The following is an 18155-nucleotide window of genomic DNA, read 5'->3' on the forward strand; positions in this document are numbered from 1 at the left end:
CAGGTAGTCATAGTACATAGTGATTTTCTCTACCCAATCATTAGTGTGCACAGGTTTTAAATCTCACCTTCATGAATGGAAGATGTAATCTCGACTTTGAATTGGAGATACCCACTTACATGGTCAGCTGGGAGCCTTCTGCCAAGGTTATAGCTAAGAATCTGGTCCCTGCAGAGAAGAAAAAAAATACTGTTCTCTAGACTTTTTACTATTATTTTATTTTTCAAATGTTTTACATCACAGGTTCCTGTCAGAGAGGTGCGACATAATAAAAGGTAATACAGAATCATGAATTCACAAAAGTGAGCATCACGTTAGTTTGTGTAACAGAGCATGCAGACTGTACACTTCCTAAAAGACAATTAATTACCAGATAAAGCAACATAGCATATCCATCAACTATGCTTTTGTCCTTATTCCAAATATAAATTGTGCACTGGCAACTTTCATCCACCCACAAATCTTCTCTTAATTGAAAAACAAACAACAACAAAAATGTGTGCACTTTAAGATTACAAAACCTTTTTATTTCTGAAATCATTCTGCCCTCTGGTGGTTTTCACTGCACAGAAAATATTTTTAATTATTTACCTGAACAAGGGACACTATAATTTTTATTTTTAGGTTCCAATTCAACAAAGCACTTATGCATACACTTAACTTTAAGCATATGCTTAAATCTATTCCTATTCAGCAAAGCTCTTATGCACACGCTTAAATTTAAACATGTGCTTAAGCCTTAGTAACTTCAATGGGACTTAAACAAGTGCTTCCTGAATTGGGTTTTAGGATAGAATTCTGAACAGCATAGAACTCACAGCCCGGGGTCCTCTCCAACATAATTTAGACAGCTGTGGGGGCCTTGTCTAAGGCCTTGTTTACATGGGGAAGTTTTACCAGTATAGTTATACTGGTGTAACCCCCCATTTGGACATACTTATTCCAACATGAGTGAGACTTTTTCTGGTTCTGCTTAAACCCCTTCCCAAACGACAAACTAAACCAAAAAAAAGCCACTTTTATACCAGCGTAAGTGTTTCCACATGGGGGGGGTAGGGCTAATATCAGTATAACTATAGTGGTTTAAATTCACACCTTTGGATATATATAAAAAAACCCCTTGGCAGACAAGTCTTAAATTGCAGCAGCCTTTCCTGGCTATTCTATGGGTCACAGTACCAACTGAAATCTCCACATCATTGCATGCTGCAGCCCTGTTACAGACACGCCACTCCTGTCCTCAATCAGGCATGTCCTCTTTGCCAGGGCATAGGAGGGGATCCTCAGAAGACAGCCTTTCGGTTATCTTTCACAGCTCCTGTGCTGGCATAATCCTCCTCCAGATGGAAAAAGAGCTTTTAGAGCTTCTTTATGCTACTCCAGCCATTTTACGCCGCATAACTGGGCCAGAATGGGGGGTGAGAATCACACCCTTAGGGCCTACATTAGGACAGGCCATATTAACATCTGCTTGGTATTCAAATAAAAAAAAGTGTCACTAGCATTGGCTATGTTTCATATTTTCCACAACAGCTACACAAAATTCAAAATGTGTTGGCACTTTAACTACACAAATATGCAGAGTATTGGTGCTGCCACACAATGCCAGAAATCAGGACTAATTTCAAATACAGACAAGGCCTAAATTAGCACAATGTACCTTGAGAATGGCAAGTTCCAAGCTTCAGACATGCCATTACATTCCTATGACTCAAGAGTAACATCACTGACATGGGAAAAAAGCCTGAGCCAGTAATGCTTATTTATGGTTCCTGTGTACAAAACGCAGTATTCCTACTGTGCTCCTCAGACCAAAGCAAGTTTTGTTCAACAGGGCAACCACAGTGTACGTGTATTTTGTGTGTGAAAATAAATCCTGTTTATTCAGTTGATTTGGCACATCTGGTAGGAAATTAGATCTGAGTCGATGATCAATGCAAGAATCTCTTTAAACAGCATTACATTAAATATACAAAATAAGAGTCTGATTCATCACTGTGTACCTCTGGTTTTACGATGGTGTAATCTATTGGAGTAATTTAGTAGTGAATCAGGACCTTAAATGTTTAAACTGGAAAACGGCCAAATTACTTCATCCCCAGCATGTAACAGGAAAAAGCCCTCATGGGAAGCAAGTACCTTCTCAATAAACACGTCTAGCCCCTTCCACCACTCGATACCAGTGGCTAGATCACAAGTTATCCAGTTAGAGACAAAATACACTTCTATAATAGCAGTATAATACCTTCTGTGAAATCAGAAGAAGTTTCACTGGTGCAAATTGTGGCTTTGCTTGTCTACATGAGAGGTTTGCACAAGTGCATTTGCACCAGTAGCTGAAATTGAGGCTAATTCTATGTGGAGATAAGATGTAAATTAAGGGTATTTAGAGAATGGCAGCTTCCAGACTTCAGCTTGTATAGTATTTATTCAACATTTACATTCCTCATAATTAGCCAAGGCTCGAAGAAGGAACTTCAATAATAAATAATTCAAATCTTACAGTTCTAAACTTTCAAAATGGACTTTTATTCAGAAGATGATTCAGTGCTAAAAAATGCACTAGGTGGATTAATTAGAATTTGTTTGCATTCTACTCTTCTGTTCTAATAAGGAGGGAGCTTTGTAGAAGCTTTGTAGAAAGCTTTGTAGAAAGCATCTAGATAGCAGATTGCACAATTCTGTGTTTGTGAGAGAAAATACAAAATGAAATCAGTATAGCCCTCAGCACTTAGGAAACTCCAACTGGTGCAGAACGTTGCCGCACATCTCCTCAGCAACACAATGGCTACTGGGAACATATCAAACCTCTCAACCAGTACCTACACTGGCTTCCCAAAGAATATCAAATCAAGTTCAAGGTCTCAGTCCCTACCTTCAAAGAGATCCCAGGACTGGGCCCAAGGATACCTAAAAGACCATCTAAAGCTCCGGGATGAAGACTGTAGTCAACAACTTTGTCTTTTGGCACAACTGCACTCCCACACAGACACGCTTTATTGTTGTTGAAAGACAGAACTTTCTCCAGGGGCAGTCCAAGGCTGTGGAATGAACTCCCACTAAGGACTATCACAAACCTCACTCCACCTTCCGCTGCAAGTGCGAGGAATACTTAATTTGATCTTGCCTTCTCTGATATAAACACAGAGCGACTGGTGTCTAGATAGATAGATAGATAGAAACTAACTATATAAAAAAAGAAACTCCGCTGCACATGGTTCTCCCTCTGGGGAGAGGGGGAGAGAACAAAACACGTGACAAATGTGTAGTCACGTAGTTTAACACGCTATTGGAATACTACAGTGACGAGCACAGTAAAAAAAAATCAGTATAGGATAAAAAGAAAAGAAGTCTATACTATACAAAGTTAAACCTTTGGGATTTGGATTAATGCCATTTTTTTCAAGCTTTAATTTTAACTAACCCAGGCACAAAATCTTCACCTGTCCTTGAAGTCATCAGGATCATGAAAGATTACATTTTACTAACCTGTCCAAAAAGAAAGACTGACTTTAGCTTACTTCTGACTTTATCATAATTTGTGTACTTTACAGTTATATTGTCTATACTTTTCTTCCAATCAGTTTGTTTCATATACCCATTGCGTTGTCATAACCTTGATTGCAAACTCACTGGGGAAAGGGCTGTATATCTGTCTAGCACCTAGCCAATGGGCCCTTGATCACCGACTGGTGCTCCTAGACCAGGGGTGGGCAAACATTTTGGCCCGAGGGCCACATCTGGGTATGGAAATTGTATGGTCGGCCATTAATGCTCACGAAACTGGAGTTTGGGGTGCGGGAGGGGGTGTGGGCTCCGGCTGGGCGTGCGGGCTCTGGGGAGGGGCCAGAAATCAGAAGTTCAGGGTGCAGGAGGGAGCTCCAGACTGGGGCAGGAGGGTGTGTGGAGGGGTGAGGGCTCCGTCTGGGGGTGCAGGCTCTGGGGTGCGGCTGGGGATGAAGGGCTGGGGTGCAGGAGGGTGCTCTGGGCTGGGACTGAGGGGTTTGGAGGGCAGGAGGGGGATCAGGGCTGGGGCATGGGGTTGGGGGCGTGGGAGGGAATCAGGGGTGCAGACTCCAGGCGGTGCTTACCTCAAGCAGCTCCCAGAAGCAGTGGCATGTCCCCCCCTCCAGGCGGAAGCGCGACCAGGCGGCTCTGTGTGCTGCCCTGTCCGCAGGCGCTGCCCTGCGGCTCCCATTGGCCACGGTTCCTGGCCAATGGAAGCTGCAGGGGCAGAGCTTGGGGCAAGGACGGTGTGTGGAACCCCCTGGCTGCCCCTCCGCATAGGAGCTGGAGGGGGGACATGCTGCTGCTTCCAGGAGCTGCGCGGAGTGGGGCAAGCCCCTGACCCTGCTCCCCAGCGGGAGCTCGAGGGCCAGATTAAAACATCTGGAGGGCCGGATGCGGCCCCCGGGCAGTAGTTTACCCACCCCTGTCCTAGGCACTACTGCAATAAAAATAACAGTAATTACTTGTCCTGGATGAGAGGTCAAAATCATTTTTCAAGACTGTTTTAAAGTAGTTCTAATGCTAACACGTCACCAAATTGAATACCCACCCATTTTCTCCCTGTGTACTTTATATGTAATCCTTCCTCCTCAGAATGATTTAAGATAATGTATATACAACTGAAATACAGAGACTGAAAATGTCTTCCAGAATTTTTGCTTGCAAAACATACAGAAGAGAACTCCCTGCATATGGATAAGCACACCAAAATCACTATGGTAGTCCCCAGACTTCACACAAAGCACTACTATGAAATAGAGAGCTAGAAGAACATTCTGAGCATCCACGTGAAAATGAACACATTAAGCAATATTCTGACAGTCGCTCACAGAGTCATTATATTCTTCTAGTGTTGAGCAGTGTGCAAATTTATTAGAATAAGCCTCTTATTCTGATGCATCATATTTTATTTAAACTGAGATCGGAATAAAACTATTGAAGTAGAACAAATATAAATATCAGCATTTAGAAACCAAACAATAAACAAGCAACGTGATTTTTTTTTAAACATAGCACTTCTTAGGAAAGTCAGTTTATATATGAACCTGGGCTACTCTTGATATTATAATAAAGTGTATAGGCAGATCCTTTTAAAACAAAATTACTCAATAGAAGGCACCATCAACATTTTAATGGTATACTTTTTTAAAGAAAATTTACCTGTGTAACTACCACCTTGGGAGACTTAAAAATTAAAATTATTTTCAAATTGAATTTGCCTTTCTCCATTTCTTATTTTGGTGTTAATATCTAGGGAAAAGAGGGAAATTCATCTTACCTTAGCCCAAAATTTCCTTTCTTCTAAGGCAAAAGTCCACAGATCCAGCACAATGGGTCTTATTCCTGCTTGTAGCTTCTAGGGCTCAGTAACCAGACTTGTCAATCAGTGAGGCTGGGAGTGGCCACACTCCCGAAGACCCAGTCAGCTAGCCAGTCCAAGATACTTCCAAAGCTGTTTTGTAGAGCTATGTCCTTTAAAGTTTAATTTACAGGTTAATAAAAAAAAATCATACAAAAACATTTCATGCTGCAGAGCAACGTGAAAATCCACTCCAAATACACTGTTCCCACAAGTAAAAATTCCACCCCAAGGAAATATAGGTATTGTGCCCATAAAGATAATGGAGGAGAGTGAGACACGAAGCCTCCCTCAGAACCATAATCCTTGTGCTGGGTGGGTTGGATCTGTGGACTTTTCTGCTAGAAGAAAAGAAATTTTTGGATAAAGTAAGAAATTTTCCTATTCTTCTTTATAGGGAAAGTCCGCAGATCCATTATAGTGGGATGTCCAAAAGAAGTGTATAACCAGGGAAGGAAAACAAAGAACGAATAAGGAGAGAGCGCTCTCACTGTTTTTTAAATATATTCCAGGGTGAACATATCATGCAGACCCCTCCATCCAATGGGAGAGGCTGAGGAAGTCTGCAAAACTTTAAATTTGCAAAACTTAGTGAAGGTGTGAAAAAAACATGACCAGGTAGCCACTGTACATCTGTATTTGTATGTTGTATGTATGAATCTTCAGGTCAGGAGGATTCCATGGCTCTGAATGAATGAGCACTTGTCCTCTTGTTCTTTCGGCCCACTTTGCGTTGACGCGATCCATCCAGGCCTATAACTTACCACTATGCTATACATATAGACCAGCCCCTTTAGATGCCCTGTTTGTAAAATACCTTATCAAGGCTAAAAGAGAAGTGTGTTATAAACATATCTGAATATCCTATTTTACTCGATACATCTCATATATTGTGTATTCGGTTAGATTTAATTTTCTGGCCTTGGGTGCAGAATTTTGTCCTTCAGCAGAATTTTGTCCTTCAGCAGATTCTTCTTGTAGAGGTTGCCACTTGAATTGGACGTGAGACCCAGAACTTCCCTTGACAATGTAGGGCCAGCCCCCACTCACTCTGCTTCTTGTGGTTGTCCCGGAGTATGTTATGACATCCTCCCCCACAAAAAAACAGTCATGCTTTTGAGCCATGAAAGAAAGTGAACAATTGCAGCTATGGCCTATCAATTTCTTCATCTGGAACAACACTTCAGTTTCTTTGCTGGGTTCTGGATGCAGATAGGTCCATTGACAGACAGGCAACTCAAGGCTGTCTCTCCCCTTGAAGACATCGGGCTATAGACTCCACTCTCCTGTATTTTTCCTTTGCTTTCTTAACTGATATTTATTTCCTCTTTATATGAGGTGTTTGAGTATATAGCAATTTCTTTTTTTTTTCTTGTTTTTTTAAATATGCCCCAGGAACAGAGATTAGAAGCTCGCAGCCACATTGAAGATCTGGCACCACCTTGTTGATAAAAGCCATTGCTGAAGTGCTGTAAGACACCACCAGTACATCTTGGCTGGTCAAGACTGGACTCTTAAAACCTGATTCCTCTGTTGGAGGTCTCATCTTCCATTATCCTTGGATAAAATGGTTCCCTCAATAAGGTTCCCTGTTCTTGAAGCTGGCATGGATTTTCTTCACCAATCCTTTCTGACTGCAACACGCTGTGACTTTCCAAGTACTCCTTGGCACTGGGGCAAGGGAAAACAGGAATGATGGGTACTACAAACTCAAGATATTTAGAAATTTATGGAGAAAATAACCCACATGAAGTCTCTCTTTCAACAGAATGTTATTGCTAGAGCCCTTCATTCTTATCCAAGACATCAGAACCATGATAGATGTGACTGCAGAATGGGTGACATTGTGACTTCTGAGCACTGGCTTCTGAATCCTGATCTCTGATAGAAATAAACGCCTCTGGAAGCAGATATCTATGACTACTCCCAGAAGTAATATTGATTGCATGACATCATCGGGATGTTGGTGATATTGCCAAAAAACATGTTCCAAAAAATCTGAACTGCGTAATGGCTGCTTTGTGGGCCTTTTCAGGAACAGTAATCTGATGGATGGGACACCTTATGTGTATATGGGAACCCTTTCTGCTCGAAAAAAAAAAACAGCATTGACTTGCATTTTGGAAAACACCCCTAAAAAGGCAGGTAGGCCCAGGAATAAAGAGGTATAGTTGGTAACTTTGTCTGTTGTATGTCACACTGATATCTCCTCTGAGAGGGTCGCATAAGAGTATGTAAATAGGTGTTCATCAGATCAATTATTGATGGAAATGGATGCTTTGGTAGAACTTAAGGTCTCCATCCTGAACTGAACTATGGCTTTTGGAGAAAATCCACTCAAGAATTTCCAGTTGAGACTCCCTGTTTGGAATTTGGGCACTAGAAAGAAGACAAAGAAGAAGTGTAAATCTTGTTATTCCCTGGGAGATCAATTTTGAAGCAGATTAATACTGCAACCTTCATATGCTCGCATTTTAATTGGTTGGAAGAAGGGGATGTCAATCTTGGTTTGGAATGCTTTTAATCTCAGATGTAAGCCACACTTGGTATCTCTGGTTAAGATTCATTCTTCTGACAGCATTGATCCAACACTTGAAATTTCATGTTCTCTATTTGGGAAACCACTTCAAACTGAATCAGTCTGTAGTCATACTTGCTTGAAAAAACGCAGAGGTTTGTCCTGCAGTATCTCCTCTGTCTCTTATGCCACTTTGTGTATTCAATCAGCTCAGCTAGATTGACATACCTCCTATAACTCATAACTGGATCAAAGAGTGCCAAGACCCACAGTAAGGTCTGTATTTCCTTTTGATCTACCAGAGTGCCTTCGATTATGATTATTTTTACATTATATTATTAATTATTATTATTATTAAAGGAGGATTTCCCTGGTAGTGCCATTTATAGTTACCGAAGCACCTGTCCTCAGGATACTTAATAGTAACAAATACCTGATTTGCCTGGGGATTGGATTTCTGGAAGAATATACAGTCCACATAATATTCCTGAGAATGGTTTCAAATTGCTCCTCAAAAACCGACTCTGAGGTTCTTCCTCTGAGGGCTGTAGCCCAAAGACTGAAACAGCTCTCACATAAGTGAATATGAGGAGACTTCTCTGCACTTTCTGGGCTCTTTCTTGTCCCTTTCAGAGCCTTTACTCTAGGAAGATTTGCATTACAGTGAGCTAGAAGGGGAAGAAAGTCCCTGCACCTCTTTTTCCTCCTTTTACTAGGAGGATGAAGCCTTCGAAATTTCCTTTGTGGAGGAGTGACTCCTGTGGCCAGAATCTGTAGCATGCCTTTATCTTTCCTTCCCAGTTTGTCAGAGTTATAGGGGGGAAAAGTGAGAGAAATTAATCTTGAAGTCCAGCCACCGAGTGTACCCTGATTTATGGAGCTTGCCACCCCCTAAACGGTGGGACAAAGGGAGAGAGAATGGCCTCTATCGCCTATGATAACAGAATATCACTGAAGAGGGACCCTGGAGGGAGAACCTGCTGCTGTGCTACTGAAATAAGTGTAAGATTTGTAAGGTTCACTCTTTTGAGAGGATTTCTTAGTAGGGTTCCTTAAACTTTACAGATGCTCCCTAAACCCCTGCTTGAGGCAAGGGCACATGGCACAGCCCTTTTGTCTCACTGGATCCTGCCGTGAACCAGGTAGTCTTACACAAGATGCCGCATGGCACTGTCCTTGGTCCTGGGTGGACTGATTTTAATCAGCAAGCAAAAACCTTGATTTAAATAATTTTAAATCAGGTTTTGAATCCTAATTTAGCTATTTTCCTAAAGAAAGGCTGAGTCTCATGTGTTGGTAACCATTACAACATGTTGATCTGCAACTAAATATAGTCTTTACACTAAATTCAGTGCTTTTTTTTCCTGTGTGTGGGGGGCTAACCTGGAGGATACACTATATCCACACACAGTTAAGCAATATTATCGCTTAACCTACATTTATTCAGATTCTTAATTTTCACATTTTTATTATGATTAGAAAATGGTGAATGATGCCATTTCTTATTTACTAGATGATTAATTTTTACTTCTGATTTGTGTTAAGTTATATATGGATGGAAATGCAAATTCAATTAAAAAGCACAAAAAAGCATACATTTTAAAAATAATATTACTAACTTAAATGTGCTGGATACAAAAGAAAAAAATTTAAATGCAAAACACATTTTGATAAACTAACAATTATTAAATAAAGGAAGACTTATCTATAGTTAGGGAACTCAGCTAATTTTGGCCCCTATGTCCTTCAATATTTTAGAACTAGTAGATCTCATCCTCTCACGTCTACTTTTTGAAACTGCTTTTTCAACTCCCAATTGGATTCTTAACTTTGAACGAACTAGCCATTCAACTGCGCTAGCTGAATAAACTGAAATGAAGAAAATATTTTCTCTGCTCCTACAGAAGAGGCTACATGCTGTCAAAAGCCAGTTTAGCACTTCAACACACTCTGGTTCTAGATGCATAGCCAGTGACTTCACCAATTCACTAGTTTGACTTTCTTCAAAATATGACAGCAAACATGTACTTCTTTACATTATTTTTGGTATTTAAATTATTTTAATACATTATGTTAAGGCTTAAAGTTATAATAAGCTGTCAAATTCAAACAGGTTTTTTTTTTTTTAAATAAACCTATATTTAATTGAGATTGGAAAATCTGGTTTAAATTGTTTTAAAGGTTTTAATTTTTTTTTTAAATCATCAATTTTTCTACACCCTGCCTTTGTCTCACTGAATCCCATATTAGGCCCTGCTGTTCTAAACAGCAGCAGCCCTTTGTTTCACTGAATCCCTTAGCAAGACAAGCAGAGCTGCACAAAAGCTGCATGGCATGCTCCTTTGTTTCAATGGATCCCTCAGTGTCAGGCAGACTTCCAGAAAGGCTGGCTTACACCTTAAATTAGTCAAAAATAAGTGCTGTTCCAGTAGCCCCTTACCGCCTTCTTGTTCCTCCACGCCTGGGCTGCTCTCTCTCCAGCCCTGCAGGACTGGCTATATTGGGATTGGTTGATTCACAGTGAGCACCGTCCCATCAGTCCCACCAGTGTGGAATGTCTGATCCACTACACAAACAGGGTTCAATTAACCTGGCAGCTGTGGCACAGCTGACACAATAGGGTCTGATTAGCCCAGACACTTTCGCATTCTTTTCTGCCAACTTCTCTATTCCTCTTACTGGCTGTGAGGTGTTCCACCAGAAATGCCTGCCCAGACATGTTACATAGGAAGCTGCTGCAGGCAGCAACCTCAGTATAAACAGGGAGTTTCCAGCAACCCTGCTGCAGACCCTCTCCCCCCCTGCCCCGCCACTCCTGAGGCTAAATAGCAGCCCTGTAATGCTTAGAATCCTTTTTGGTTTTGTTTTCTTGTTGCTCTAAGCAGGAGGTCTGATAAAGTCTTCCAGCAGCTGCTGGAGGCAGGTCAAACTGGCTAGCTGGCTGGGTCTTCATGGATATGGTCACTCCCAGCCTGCCTGATTGACAAGTCTGGTTAACGCCTCCAAGAAGCTGCAAGCAGGAGTAAGACCCATTGTACTGGATCTGCAAACTTTCTCTGCAAAGGCCGTTATTTGTTTACATCCTGGTTGTCATGCAAGAACATTATGTTACTCTCACGCCCTTTAACTTCCTGGGAAGAACATATGCACTTTTTGCTTCTGCTTCTTATGGCCTGAAGTCAGTAGAAAGACTCATTGACTTCAATGGGCTTTGGATCAGGCCCTAAAAGAAGAGTGTTTGACACAGTTCAACTCCTCCCATTGTCTTCAGATGTGTGAATATTAAGAGAAGTATTATTTGTTGTCTATTCCTAGTGCTATTAAATGTACTATATGAATTTTAAAGATCCTGATAAAACAAAGTACTGTACTGGTTATTTCTTAATTGATATTTTAATGTGTATACATACTATTATCTATCTAACAGGCCCACTCTTAACCTACAGCCATCTTCCTCCTGACTCACAATGCCAGGCCCCAGTGTTCCAGCCCAGATCCCTTTCCTTCATCCTTCCCTCCTTGCCCAACTATAGAATTCCAGAGCCTGTCCAACCACGAAGCAAGATTGGACCGTGTTTCCATCCCCACCAATGGTCACTTTGGTTATCTGAAAACTTGTCTTTTTAAAAAAAATAGTATCGAAAGCTAAGAAAAAGTTTTTAAAAGCACAATAGATGAATTTTGGGGCCCATCAAACCTTTATTCATAGTGAAAGTCAATTTCAATTTTGTGGTATTCCCAACACTCAGAACAATAATCAATTACAATCCTTTCATTTCTACCCAGTTAGTTAAACCATTGTGAAATCTTTCTCACGATAAGCTAACAATTAGAAATGTTTGAACTATAAAAGAAACAAGACAAAATCTGTTTGTTCTAAGTTGGCACACTACTCTATATTGCTGACAATAGTTATGCCTTACTTCTTGATTTATTAGCAACAAGTTAATTTTTCTTTGCCTCAGAAACCTTAAAAAAAAAAAGTTATAACAAACCACACACAGATTCTTACACACACAAATTTAAAACAGACTAAGAAATGCAAGCATATTCGTATCAGAGGTTGTAAGGCTACAGAGTTATTAACTTCCTGCTACGGCAAGTCTGTGGTATATGATCACAATGAGTATACAATTAATTAGCCAGGAAAAGGTTGCTTTGTGCCAGTATCGCAGATGCTGATCTGATCTTCCCAACTGACTTAATTAACAACGAGTTAGTTTACCCTATTGCATGCCTCTCCAATAGTCTCTGGACTGGTATTGTTAACTTCCCAAGAAAGCGCTTGATGATAGGACGACTCTTGGCAAATTTGTCTTTAATTTCAATTTCCAAGACGTCTGTTAGAAGTGCAACAAAAGAATATTTCTGAAAGAAAGAACACATTCAGTAGTGTATCATTACACCATTATTCAACATATATGTAAATTTACACCACCCGTTTGTGACAGGCAACCCAAAGCAATAATTATTGATGATGGCAGCCGCTTCCAGATTACACAATGATGCTACAATCATTAAAAACAAAAATGTTTCTTCCTTCCCCCTCCTCGAAGAATAAATGGCTTTTTCATTTCTATATTATGATGATGTTTCAATAAAAAATGAAGTTTCGTGAGGCATCAATGTTCTGCTTGGAACAGCCTACATCAACTAGTTAGACTTCCACTAGCCTTCACCTTTCGGATTTCAGTACAAATCACCACCTTACCAGAATAGCTAAAAACAGTCTGGCTGGTTGGCTAAATAATTCTCAACAGGGAACAAAACTAGAGGCTACAGTTCAACTTCATTACACACATCAACCAGACAGGTTCAAATCTCTGCACATCTGGCAGACTCAAATCAGCAAATGAATGAGAGTCATGAATAAAAACAAAAATTCTCATCCTTGTCAATCAGGGTTGAGTTTCCTGTGATGAATGGAATTTAAAAGTTGTTAACCATCTGTTTGCTATAGAAATTGAAAGCTGTCATTGTGGAACCCACAGAGAAAAGGAGAAGACCAATTCTGTACCAAATTCAGCATATGTAATACAATCATAAGATGGTACTGTCAAAGCATTGCTACAGGGAAACACACAGCAGTTAGAGCACGCGGATATAGTTTGTGGGCCAACGAACACTGCACAATACATTATCATTTTAGTAATAAGTTGCAAAAATAAGAGACCAGAGAAGAAAAGAGGAAATAGAATAGAGGATTTTTTGGGGTTTTTTTTAACTGGTTATTAGAAAGAAAGAAAAGAGACTCCAACTAAAACTCTTATTCTGATCTTAATTGTGGGGGAAATCTGCATGACTGTGAATGATGCCAGAGTGATATCACTGGGGGGGAAATGCCCTCTATTTAGCCACAGAACAGCTAGACCATGAGTAGAAGCAATGACCTTACACGGTCCTGCTTTGTTGCTAATCTACTTCAACCATGTTCCCTTGACCTCTCTGTTGAGTCTGTGAAGTCAGACACCAAATGTGGTGGAGGCATATGTACACTACAATGTAGACTCAGAGCATCAATTCATTTCACAAAAACAAAACAAAACCGTGAATGGCCATCAAAAGGTTACAGGTTTTGGTTACAAAGGCCTGGTCTACACGGGGGGCGGGGGGCGAGATTGATCTAAGTCACACAACTTCAGCTACGTGAATAACGTAGCTGAAGTCGATGTACTTAAGATCGACTTACTGCGGTGTCTTCACCGTGGTAAGTCGACTGCTGCTGCTCCCCCGTCGACTCCGCCTGCGCCTCTTGCGGCCGTGGAGTACAGGAGTCGACGGGAGAGCGCTCGCCGATCCAGCGGGTAGTATAGACATACCCTAAGAGGTATTCATTTTAATATTATTTCCAGTTCAGTGGGTTTTTTTCAAACACACTTTTGCCATTCAGCACTCAAATGCATATGAGATAGTCTCCATTTTAACACCAAAACAGCCTTCCCTGTGGAAACAAATCTGAAAAGTTGCCTTTTGTCAAGCTACATATAATAATTCAAAGATCATCCTCCCTGCTTGATGACAGAGAAATCTTTGAATGTGCCAGTTGCTATGCACTATGAGAGAGAATAATTTCTCAATGAACTGTAGTTGGAATCATTGCCCGGGCTGAGCCTGAACATGAATGTTAACTTCCCGTGCCTTTTTGTAACGATTCTTCTCACAACATATAATCCATTCTAATTAATTTATTCCTGCAATTTCAAGGAATCCACAGGGCTATTAAGCAATTTCAAAACTTGCTATCAGAAGAGGGACTGAAGCTCACAGCATATGGTTCAAACATGTTACAGAAGACAACTGTTCCTACCCAACAACAGGGTTCCTACAATTACTGCAATTTCCATGTCAATTTAAATAACCAGCTCATAGCATCAGACATTAAGGACCAATACATAAAAGAAGGAAACAATATCCTAGTGACTTATTGCACCAGCCAACTGAAGGAGTTCTTAAAAGGCATACATTACCTCTCTGTGCCAAACAGGATTAGTTGTGTTACTGATGATAGTAGACCTTTTTTCCTGACCATGATGGGCAAATGTAGGAAACGTGCTTTTCTTTCCTGGCTGAATGGACATCTTTAGGTAAGGATCAGGATTGAAGAACATCCCTTTTTTTAGCCCAACTGCTCTAATATCTTGAAAGAAAGAAGGAAAAGGAACAAAAGGATTAAAACAAGAAGTTCACAAATTAGGTAGTCCTAAAATATTACCTCGGAATCCAGTTTACCATAAACTGTTAAAAAAAAAAAAAAGGTAACACAAAATTACTCATACTACGATTAATTAGATCTAGTGAATGGAAGTTGCCTATGGCAGGAATTCACTCCGTTTTCCTGAGAGAATAAACAGATGAGGTAATGAGACTAGACCAGGCTCTTGATTTACATGCTGGTCCCCAGTTATTTCGAATATAAAATACTTTGCGCACTTCTGACTCCGAGCTGCAGAATAGTTTTTCTTCTGTACTTAATGTATTTGCATTCAGAGAAAAAGCACCCAATCCCCACTCCTTCACATGCTGCTGGATTTAAAAAAAGAAAAAGAAAAAGAAATAAAAAAGGAAGAGCCATCCATGAAGTAGGATAATGAAACAATGTTTTTTAGGACTAATATACTGATGCATAAAGATCACCCTAAATATTCAGAAAGCAGGATGGTGATCTGGGCTGGGATGCACATGCTCCCAAGAGAAGAGATGCAGAGTTTTTCTGAGGATGTTTCTTTCTTTACATAGAGCTTTTTCCCCAGGGAAACAAAGTTTGGCAGCCTTGTATTATCTGCTGTATGATGGAGTAACTTACACTGATGCTCACCTGCCAGAAGAACTTTTGCTCATATCCTCAGCACCTGCTTAAATGCTGGGGCCATAAGCCTCAAATAGCCAGGGTAAGAGGGGTTCTTTCAGTACAATAATTGATTTTAAAATTAACTTTCAAGTATTTTTCTTTTCCGGTTCCCTGAAGCCACAGATTTCTGGGTCCTTCTTCATGAGGTATCCTAGCATGTAGTGTGCAGTCTCCAACCTCAGTGAAGCTGGCACACACAAGGTCAGATGTGCAATTTTGTATGTAGTTTTTGCACTCACAGAAAAAGCTTACTGTACTAAAATGAGACACTGAATTTGGATTCAACCTAAAAACCCCAACCCAATGATCAAAAGTAACCGTTGAGGGTGAGGACACATTAAAAATAGTGTATAGGAAATATCATAAAATACAAACTAAATCCTTTTAAGAGCAATTTCTTCATAACTGAAATGACAGAGAAACACCACTACAGTTCTCTATCATGCACTTCTCATCTGAACCAGTTAGACACACTCCTTCTTCAGGCAGGAGCACAGTTATGCTTTTGAAAGAAGCAGCCCTCTGTGCCTCTTTGTAAATGGTTATCCACCAGCCATGAAAAGCAATTCATGCATAAAGAGACAAGAACTCATTAGCAAGCAAGAGAGACTAATGTTTTCCCCCACTTTTTAAAATATATCCACAGAACTTAATTTTAAATTATTCTGAATACACACAGAGCTTAAGAACATGCAGGATCCTACAGCCTAAGGCAGATATATTATTTCATCATGCGGCCCCATTTTGCACTGATATATTAATGTACTGCATTATATCACTAATGCTTTCTGACATGCACTGTCATAGCCTATAAACAGCAATGGTTAGGGAGGTTCAGCCACTCAGCTTTCTAAGTATTCCCAACTAATTTTAGAGACCTCTTTATAAAAGCCACCTACCCTTTCATCATCTTTAAAGGCCAGCATTTTGAAATGGATTTATCTGAACATAGTTAATTAAAGTGCTCTTAGAAAAGATTGGAGAAAGAAAAAGAGCAGGCTTTTAAAAAAAAATATGAAAGACACCTCCATAAAAGCAAGATTAAAACCTGACCTTTCAAACAAAGTCGGTAAGTCAAGATGGGAGCACAGTGAGGAATATTATTTGCACTATGTTTTCTATTCATTTTTTCCCCAAATGTGTGTGTGATCCAGTTCTGTTCACACAATAGTCAAGGAAAATGAGTTCTCAGTCTGTAGTCAAAACTTGTTTCATGATTAAATGATGTTAGTTTCACACCAAAGCAGAAGTCGTAGACCCAGTCAGTCTGCCCAAACAAGATTGTTGTTTCCATGCTCTGCTGCTAGCAGAAGTGAAAGGACAAATCTACTCTGACCGTGCACCTCTTTTGACTATCCCCTGGAGACAGTGCAGGATCTAAGGCCTGGTCTACACTAGGAGGTTATGTCGAATTTAGCAGCGTTAAATCGAATTAACCCTGCACCCGTCCACACAACGAAGCTATTTAGTTCGACATAGAGGTCTCCTAAATTCGATTTCTGTACTCCTCCCCAACGAGGGGAGTAGCGCTAAATTTGACATGGCCATGTCGAATTAGGGTAGGTGTGGATGGAATTCGACGCTAATAGCTCCGGGAGCTATCCCACAGTGCACCACTCTGTTGATGCTCTGGACAGCAGTCTGAGCTCGGATGCTCTGACCAGCCACACAGGAAAAGCCCCGGGAAAATTTGAATTCCTTTTCCTGTCTGGGCAGTTTGAATCTCATTTCCTGTTTGGACATCGTGGCGAGCTCAGCAGCACTGGCAACGATGCAGAGCTCTCCAGCAGAGGTGACCATGCAATCTCAGAATAGAAAGAGGGCCCCAGCATGGACTGATCAGGAAGTCTTGGATCTGATCGCTGTGTGGGGCGATGAGTCCGTGCTTTCGGAGCTGCGATCGAAAAAACGGAATGCGAAGATCTAAGAGAAGATCTCAAAAGCCATGACAGAGAGAGGATACAGCCGGGATGCAACGCAGTGCCACGTGAAAATCAAGGAACTGAGACAAGGGTACCAGAAGACCAAAGAGGCAAACGGACGCTCCGGATCCCAGCCCCAGACATGCCGTTTCTACGAGGCACTGCATTCCATTCTAGGTGCGGCCGCCACCACTACCCCACCACTGACCGTGGACTCAGAGGATGGGATATTGTCGACGGCCGCTTCCTCGGAGATGTTAGCGGACGAGGAAGATGAGGAAGGAGATGAGGAGGACGAGGCAGTCGACAGCGCTTACAATGCTGATTTCCCCAACAGTCAGGATTCTCTTCATCACCCTCACAGAGATCCCCTACTAACCGTCCCCAGGCGTTAACCCGGACCCTGAATCAGGGGAAGGATCAGTCGGTAAGTGTTTTAAACATGTAAACATTTATTTTGAACAGAACAGGAACATTAACAATGGGTTTTTCATGATTAGTTTGCCCTAGGCGCTCTACTTTTCAGTCCTTGCCAGTGCAGCTACTGGAAAATAAGGTCTATATGTCCAGGGATAGAGCTGAAATCCTCATGGGACATCTCCACGAAGCTCTCCTGGAGGTAATTGGAAAGCCTTTGCATGAGGTTCCTGGGGAGAGCGGCCTTATTGTGTCCTCTGTGGTAGGAAATTTTTCCGTGCCAGGCTATCATCAAGTACTCTGGTATCATTGCCTTGCAGAGCATGGCGGCATACGGCCCTGGTTTTTGCTGGCTTTCACGCAGGATGCGTTCTTTCTCTGTCTCAGAAATCCTCAGCAGAGTGATGTCGCTCATGGTGACCTGCTTAGAATTAGGGGAATGTTACTATTGGGACTGCTTGCCTGTTCCTTTACAGAACTGTAACCGGCGGTTTACAGCCACGCGGTGGAGGCGGGAGAGGGGCAGCATACAGGGATCTTTCCCGGAGACAGCCGCGAGGGGGTGGGACAGGGGCAGAGTTC

At 41.2% G+C, this 18155-nt stretch overlaps 1 protein-coding gene across 3 annotated transcripts in view; it reads right to left on the reverse strand.

Moving 5' to 3' along the window:
• Positions 1 to 18155, reverse strand: part of HECW2 (HECT, C2 and WW domain containing E3 ubiquitin protein ligase 2) — a 240733-nt gene that overhangs the window by 81098 nt on the left and 141480 nt on the right. For all 3 annotated transcript variants that reach the window (XM_024195306.2, XM_024195308.2, XM_024195310.2), the window contains 3 exons: positions 14354 to 14523; positions 12112 to 12254; positions 68 to 168 (listed from right to left, as the gene is read on the reverse strand). In XM_024195306.2, coding sequence (XP_024051074.2) covers positions 68 to 168; positions 12112 to 12254; positions 14354 to 14523 — 414 coding nt within the window. The remainder of the gene's footprint in view (positions 1 to 67; positions 169 to 12111; positions 12255 to 14353; positions 14524 to 18155) is intronic.

This window comes from Terrapene carolina, unplaced genomic scaffold, assembly GCF_002925995.2.
Source record: "Terrapene carolina triunguis isolate 2854851 unplaced genomic scaffold, T_m_triunguis-2.0 Scaffold62, whole genome shotgun sequence".
NCBI lineage: Eukaryota > Metazoa > Chordata > Testudines > Emydidae > Terrapene > Terrapene triunguis.